Source organism: Corvus brachyrhynchos, unplaced genomic scaffold, assembly GCF_000691975.1.
Source record: "Corvus brachyrhynchos isolate BGI_N302 unplaced genomic scaffold, ASM69197v1 scaffold106, whole genome shotgun sequence".
Classification (NCBI taxonomy): Eukaryota; Metazoa; Chordata; class Aves; order Passeriformes; family Corvidae; genus Corvus; species Corvus brachyrhynchos.
The window spans coordinates 1764896-1772956 of record NW_008238834.1 but is presented as its reverse complement, the minus strand read 5'-3'; the positions used below and the strand labels follow the sequence as shown (position 1 = coordinate 1772956).

At 44.7% G+C, this 8061-nt stretch overlaps 1 protein-coding gene across 5 annotated transcripts in view; it reads right to left on the bottom strand.

Moving 5' to 3' along the window:
- Positions 1-2856: 2856 nt before the first annotated feature.
- The window catches only part of OSBPL1A (oxysterol binding protein like 1A), an 80131-nt gene continuing 74926 nt past the window's right edge, over positions 2857-8061 (bottom strand). For 3 of the 5 annotated variants that reach the window (XM_017738272.1, XM_017738273.1, XM_017738271.1), the window contains 3 exons: positions 7692-7782; positions 6772-6795; positions 2857-4022 (listed from right to left, as the gene is read on the bottom strand). In XM_017738272.1, the coding sequence (XP_017593761.1) occupies positions 3920-4022; positions 6772-6795; positions 7692-7782 (218 nt within the window). In that variant the 3' untranslated portion in view covers positions 2857-3919. The remainder of the gene's footprint in view (positions 4023-6771; positions 6796-7691; positions 7783-8061) is intronic. The other 2 variants (XM_008636807.2, XM_008636808.2) reach the window with 1 other exon arrangement.

Here is an 8061-nt window from a genome sequence, read left to right as displayed (position 1 = left end):
AGTGCACATGTTAAATTTCACTGCCATCTAGTCCAAGAAATGTGGCTCTGGCCAGGACACTCTACTCCTGAGGGCAAAGAGGCAGGTAAGAGTGAGGGGAAGGTGCCTATTGACGATAAATGATCTTGCTGAAAACCTGTATTTTCTGAAGCAGGTGTTAGGGACCTAAGATGTAATCCACGTGTCCTGTGGCTAATGAGAGGTGACTAGTTGGAGCCCTAGTTTTGATCATTTATTCCAGCAGTGACCTAAGTTTTTCCACTTAGGAAAAAAATGGTGGTGGTTGCCTCTGGTAGCTGGACTTGGTGAGTTTCTGCAGCTGGGCTGAGTAGGTCAGCACTGGTCATCCTTCCACAAAGAGCAAGAGAGCTGGTGCTCATCTTTCTAGGTAAGGCCTTCACCAGCATCTCTTCCCTGTGGTGGCATGTGCCTAGCTCAGCCCTTGCCCAGCTGGAGAAATCCTCCAGGGTGGAGCTGTCCTGCCCCTACTCTCCCTGCAACAGTAGAGCCTGTTGTAGAGGAGAGTTGAGCTGAGGTAGATCTATAGATTAACAGTGGCTTTTTGTAAAAAAATCCAAACTTTTAGGCAAGTTTCTCCAAGTTCAGTTTCAGAAATACCAGACAAAAGAACTTCTGCTCTGATGATGAACATTTTGTCACCCACATACCAAACAGTGCTTGCTGTCCCAGATCCCTTCTGTATCATGCTTGCTTTCCCTAGGTGTGTTGCAGTGGGGATTCCTGCAACATGTATAGACAGTGAGGCCTGTAGAAAAGAAATAGGGACCGATTCTTGGTAGATGTTTCAGAGAGATGTTTATTTCTCCAGCCACATGGCCGGGGCTCTGCCGAGGAACTGAGGCAATCACAGGACCCGAGGGTCCTTGCCCGCGCAGGGAACACAAAACAACCAATGGGGAACGAGGCTGAGCAGGGCGTAGGGAAACCCCTAGGCCGTGCCTCGACCCCAGGGTCCCCTCTCCCCAGACCCCATGGCAGGAGGGAGGAACCCCAACAAAGGTGTAGGCGTGTTTGTTTAAGACATAAGGATTTACAGTATGACTGGAGCTCACTGCTCCTGATTCCAACAATTATTTCTGTCTTTTTAGCGACAGCCTCAGCTGCCCAGGACAGCCACCACCACATTCTAATGTGTGGACCTTCTGTTGTCTAACTTAGTTGAGACAAGGTCAAAAACCACCACAAAGCCTTCCTCTTCCTGGAGGTGGGGTTCCTTATTCCTGGGCAATGCTCAGCTTTTCCAGGGGAAAAGATCAACAAGAGGGTCAGCTGTCACAAGTGTCTGTTCCAAATTATGTGATGCAAGAAAAATAAAAGTGGGGAAATCCTTCACCTTTTGTTCTAGTGGGCTCTGATGTTCATGACATACACGACTGGAAACCTGTTTCTACCCATGCCATCTTTGGCCAGCCAAATGTTGGTTGTTTCCCTGACGAGAAATCAACAAGCCCTGGTTCTAATTCTGCAGCTGAAAGTGCAACTAAGCCATGCACAGCCAGTGTTGTCCCAGTTGCCATCCTCTGATGATGTGATGTCTGCAAAGACCAGCTGGCAGTAGCACACAGTAAGTGCTCCTGCAGAAAGTTAAAAGTGCTGCAAGGACAGGCTACCATTACATCAGACCCCATGCCCCAGAGCAGGGTCTTGAAGAAGTTAAGCTTGCTTCTTTCATAGGAACATGCTACTGTTTGGATTTTACTACTCGAAGCCTAATTTAACCCTTTTCAAAATAAAATAATTGAGATGATTGCTTAAACTAGTTGTCCTATGTAACAGCCCCTGCCTTCCTCTGCTTGTTTACAAGTAGTGTAATAGTCCTGCTCTGGTTTTAGTCTGAAGGAAACAAGTTTTTAATCTCACATTTAAATACATCCTTTTGCCTGGAGCCTGAACTTGTAGCATTTGTGTAATATTCAGAGTGGGGCAAAATACCCTCCCCCTTGGAGCGCATTCGGGAAGCACCTAAAGTAGTTCTTGCACACTGTCTACCGAGTTCGTGTTAATTTTTAAACAGGTAGAGAAGAGAGGCTGTTTGCACTTCAGGAAAAGGTCAGGAGGGATGGAGTTTACATTGCAATAAACCAAATAATGTTAAGCAAATGTTAAAAAAAAAAAAAAAAGCCCAGCAATTAGAACTGCATTCTGCATTCCCATGTTGAACATCCCAAATGTTAGCTTTGTGTGAACTGTGCCCACTGCCCCATCTGCTGGAGCTGTTCCAGTGAGGAGCCACCCAGCCTCTCGCTGTGCTGATGTGGTGTAGTCATGGGGGGCAGGCAGGAACTAAATGCTTTGCTCTCCGTAGGGCGAGCATTCCGTGCTGTGTGACCTGCACTGACCCACCAGCCAGGCTGCTTCTGCGGATCTTAGACTCACACCTGGAAGATGGCACAGCACTCAAGACAGATTTCAAGAAGCACTGGCCAGAGTAGAGAGTAGAGGCTCCCTACAGATAGAGCAGGTATTAAACTCCTGCATCTACAGGTCATTGTGAGAGCTGGGCCCTCACAGGAAAGGCTGCCAAGGAAAAGGCTTTCCCTTATCTATGCAAATATGTCTCAGCATCAGGATCTGGGTAATTCAAGTAGTGCCTGGAATAAAAATAGAAAGCATCTCATTGCCTTATTAACAATTTCAGTAGTCCACTCAAAGCTCAAGCTGCAGGAAGCTCTCCGTTCCCCAGCCCTCCCCACCCCCAGAAGGAGACTTCCTGCTTAGGGAGAAGAGAGGTCCCTGGAGCACAGGGAAACATATCCATCCTCATTGCAGCAGGTTTTGGATGAGGCTTGCTCAGAAGGGGTCAGCACTGTTGAACACCACTCCCTTTAGACTAGATGCAAGAAGTTTTTAAGCCTTTATTTAGTAGCAATTAAATTATTCAATTAACACTAACCTCCAGACAGCAGTTAAAATATTGTACAAAGAGCAGCTCGTCCTCTAGAAGCTCTGTACACAGTTCAATATAAACAGACTAAGATTGAATGCACCCCACTGAAAAGGGGTAAAGCAGCTGTGCACAGGAGGCCTCACTGAGGTGCTGTACTACCTTTGAAATGCACAAGACTTCCTCCCAGGGAGTTTGCACAGTACAGACACAGTCCTGTCCCCCTGCCATGTTCCACCAGGTCATTCCTGGACTGATTAGGTTCTTGCAGTGGTGCTGGGCACCGGAACTTCTAGTGCATGAAACAGATTCTTTTAAACCTGTTACTAGTGTGCAGTTCAAATCAAATCTGTAGATATTTAAATGGCTCTTAATTCCTTAAACCATAAGGTTGGTAACAAAACAGGAAAGCAAAATTCAAAACACTGCACAAAACACTGAATAAATAACCTCTGAGTAATGTTACCAGCTTAAACAACTGCATTACTGCTCCAGAGATGGGAACGCTTCTGGAACCTCCTGAGCAGAGCTCAGGCTTCAAGGGAATTACTTTAGTAAAAGAGAAGTCACCGTATGAAAAATTACATCTTTACAGAAGTGACACACCCTTTTCTTCATTTAAGAATAGAATATTGCAATTACTTTGTGTGCTTTTTAAACATTCCCATGTCACAATAAATAAAACCAGTTTTACTTGTGCCAATGTTATCTACAAAATAAAGTATTCACAGAACAGCTGAAGGTGTTCTATTCCTCATACACCACAACCTAATATAGGTGTACTCAGGGCAGCTTGAAACCACAGCAACTTTGTCCATGCAGGACCCACCATCAGCCAGAAAAGTTATTCCCCTACCTTTAGGACTGCAGATCATGTACCACCAGATTTATTGCAGAGATGCTTAATATTCTGTTTGATAACATGTCAGTATTTTCAGGAGATAAGTAGAACAAGGGAAAATGTTAAAACAGATTAAGACTTATTTGTATCAGTCAGAGGCTCCTTACTGCATTTTAATAAATATCAGGCAAGTTAAAGTAGTTTCTGTCCCAGTAGTTGCCAGAGTAAAGCCAGTCCTGTGTACCAGTGTGGGGATTGGGGCCTTGGTGGAACCATCTGCAAGGAAACATACAGCATGTTAGTGAGGCTATTAACACACACAAGTATGAGTTCAGAACTGCTTTGCTGCATCTTCAGCAGTTTATTGCACAAAATTATTATTGTGATTGCAGGAGTCCTCTTGGTTTTAAATTCATAAGTGAGTTTAAAGTCATTTTCAGTGACCACATTTCCCCATGTGCTACACTGCTTAAACATCTCTGAGGTGGAATTACCGACGCCAGTGTTTTGCCATTTGAAGCTGCCAAGATGATTGCATAAAAAAGGACAGGTACAGCTTTACTTCAAAGCAGTTGTGAACAACCATTCTGACATGCACAAACAGTAACAGTTTTTGCAAGACATGTAAACACCACAAGCACTGCAGTCCTGAAAACAAAAAGACATTATTTCCCTGGATCTAGATTACCCCTTGTTTTTTAAAGCCTTGCAATGCACTTCCTCATAGAACTGTAGAGGTACCTGGGTTGGAAAGTACCTTAAAAATCATCACCTTCTTTGACCTTTCTTTTCTGGTTAACATGTGTAGGAGCCCTTTGTGTTATTTTTTGCATCCCTTGCCAAGTTCCAGCTTCACCTTGGCCTTCCTTACCCCATCCCTATACAACTCATCTCTCTACTCTTCACAGGTGACTCGTCCTTGTTTCCACTGCCTGGGCATTTGCTCCCTTCCCTTTAGTTTGACCAGCAGTTAACTCGGAACAAGTGTGCCAGCTATGAAACATCACCCACAGGCTGCAGGAAACGTCGTGGATTATTACCAGTTAATACACTGTGTTACACTGTTGGCAGCAGGAGACTCATCTGAATGCCCAGAAAGCTGATTCCATCTGCATGGAGCTACTTGCAAGCTTTTACTAAGCTGGTTATTAATAGAAACACTGAAGTTGAGCACCTGCTTTCTTTCCTTTCTTCTCCCTTCCTGCCTAATCTGGAGGCACTGTATAGCACACAGTGAATGCCACTTTCTGTTTGGCCCAGTTACTCAATCTTCTGCCTCGACAGCACACAGTACCAGACCTCAGGCATATTAACTTCCTTCTGTATTTTGCCAAGCCACATTTATGGCACCAGCCAGCTTGGTAGAAGCTGTTTCTGTGGTTAATGTGCTCTACAGCTTCCTTTCACGTCCTCACTGACCGCAGAAGCCAGTTGTTTCTTTCTGTGACTCACTGCAGTGACCACACTCAAGTAAATCATCTGTGTGCAAGGCAGCCTGTTTAACTCTGCTCTTCCCTTCTCCAGCACCGTAAGGTTTCAGAAGAGAAAAAGCACAATCCAACCAAATATAACTTGATCTCTTGAAAAGGCAGAAGCCTAAAGGCCACCAGTACTGCAGGGTTATGTTACAAAGCAGGGCAGCTCACGGGCAAGTCTTGCTTGCTTGGCTCAAAAGGACTTGAGAGAGCTGTGCTGGAAGAAATGCCTTGTGCTGCCTCCACAAGAGTAACTGAACAGGGGAACACTCCAGTGGTTCTCCTGCTGTCCTGGTTAAGTGAACTGAAGTCAACAGAAGTCATTCACCCCTAGTACTGTACATTTTTCCTCCCACTGGAGGATTCAGCTATTCCCAAATAAGAGGTATATGGATAGGCTCAGGCATCCAGTTCACTGGTGACAGCAGCTCATTCCAGAACTGAAGCCAAACATTTGCCATGAGACAGGGCTATAAGCACAGTGACCCCACCTCTCAGATTAAGGAATTCTACCACCCCCCAGCTCACTAGTGTGTCCTCAACACTTGTACAGGTCAGGACAGTGTGCCCCTGACTCCAGTGCCCACCTACTTCAACAGGAAGGGGAAAGGCAATGGGAAGAACTAAGTTTGAGAGACATGTAAGACCTAAACCAGTCAGTGATGGGGAAAAGACAGGACAGCTTTCATCAAAATCAACTGCTGTATTTCAGACCTGAATTAAATATTTTTACTCAAGACTTAAGATTACTGGTCAGCATTTAAAATATTAAGTGTTCAACATTAATCACCTCTTGAGAAACACTAAGACCCCACTAGTAAAGGGGATTCAGAATAAGTAAGTTTTTTAAAAAATCAGTCAGCACTTTGGAGAATTGTCTTATGAGGGAGGAATTCTACTAGACAAAGGATGAAACCTGTTTTTCTGTGGCAAGGACATGGCAGTAGTTTATATCTGAGTTCATAATGCACTGCAGAATAAGACCCACAGATGACCTGGGAACAGGTAGGAGAGTTCTTCACAGCAGGCACTTTTTCCCCCATAGCACAACTCTCCCTAACACTTAATGTTCATCCTTTATATGCAGCCGCACCTGGCATTCCTACCAGGAGTTTTCTGCCAAAGCTTTAGAAATATCCTGGAGAGCAAAGAGTTCTTAAAGGATATCCCAGACACATGCTGAAGAGGTGTACAGAATCTGCACCACAGCAGTTGCAGAACCTTGTGAATGGTGTCTGAACTAATTATATAACCCAAAAACCACAGCTCCATGGAAATTCCTCAACTTCCAATGCCAGCCTTAGGTGCTTTGAGCTGTATTTAAACTACTTCAGGCACCTGGAAGAACACTATGTAACTATCCCAGGCTCTGAAAACGCCCAGTGAGAGCTAGAACCACTCTGAATTCAGGAAACGAAGCGAGAGCTGCAAGGCTGTCCAGCAGTTAGAAGCTTTACAAAGATGTTATTCTCAGCAGTCTCTATGCAAACAAACCCAAACACTTCAGGAGAGCAGGCACAGGAAAAAGGCAAAGGCAGTCATGTCCAAACCTGGGATTTTGGGATGGTGGGTGACTTCATTTAAAAAAAAAAAAAAAAAGAAAAATGTGATTTATAGTTACAAACATTTTAGAGATATTTAATCCACAGTGTCTGAGTGAATTAATAATAGAGAAGAGAGGAGCCTTGCTTACTTAAAGTTTAGCCCTACTGTTTTTTTCCTAAGAAGATAATGCCAGTTTGTTACTATGCATTTAAATAGACCTCATCTGGTCAAACCAGATTCACCTGGTCAGGTTTTCACAGTTGCTTCTTAGCTTGTGTGTAAGAGCACCCAGATGACTCCTCATAGTCTAAAGAAAACCCCCAAAACATCCCCAGAACATCCTGGCAGGTCCCTTGTATGCTAACTTTTCCCTTAGCTCCTCTTACTTTTGTAGTTAGGGGCCCCCTCCAACAGAAGGCAGTGTCTTGGATATAGCTGGGTGATAAACTGGGTGAGAACACAGCACTATCAGCACAGAGCCACTGGGCTGAGAAGTCATGGCTGAGCTCACAAGGGAGGAGCCTTTCCTCCTCTCTTTGGCCAGGCATGCCAATTTGAGGCAATTATAAATTAACCAGCAGCCACAGTCCTTAGAAGCAGCTGTCAGAGGTAACATCTCTGTCATGACAGAACCAAGAAGTGCTCAGAGAAGACAGCACACTTTGTATTTGCATATATTTACATATAGGTGTGCAAGCAGGGAGGGAGGGAACAGAGAGCAAGGCTGACGCTTCCCTCTGGAAGCGCTACATCCTGCTGGGACCGAGTCTGTGAACACAACAGCGGCACTGCCAGACCTGACGCTGTCTGGCTGCTCTTCGTGCTGACACAACACTCTCTGCATGTCACCAGTGGAGACTGTCACTTAACCTGAATGCTCAAAGCCTTTACATAACTACACACACACTGAGGCGAGGGCACCAACCTCGTCTTCCAGTCTTCCTCTGACTTCGAACGATTTTTGCGGGCGGTCCTCTGTTTTTCTTCTAGCCTCTTCTTTTCTTCACTAGCCAGATCTTGAACAAATAAAAATACAGATGATGTTGAAGCATGATATATAAGACAGGGATGTTACTTCACCTGGCCCAGAAGATAAATAAATAGAAGTAAACCAGTAAAGGTTGTCCATTCAAAAAGCCTTCTACATAGCAGTGAAGGTTACTGGTTTAGTTTAAGAGCTAAGCCAGGCCAGCTGTGGCACAGGATCAGCCAGTGGCATCCTAGTCTTTAAGACCGCTAAATATATATTTATCCATGGCCTGAGGACCCTGGGAATGTGTCTACATAACAGCAAA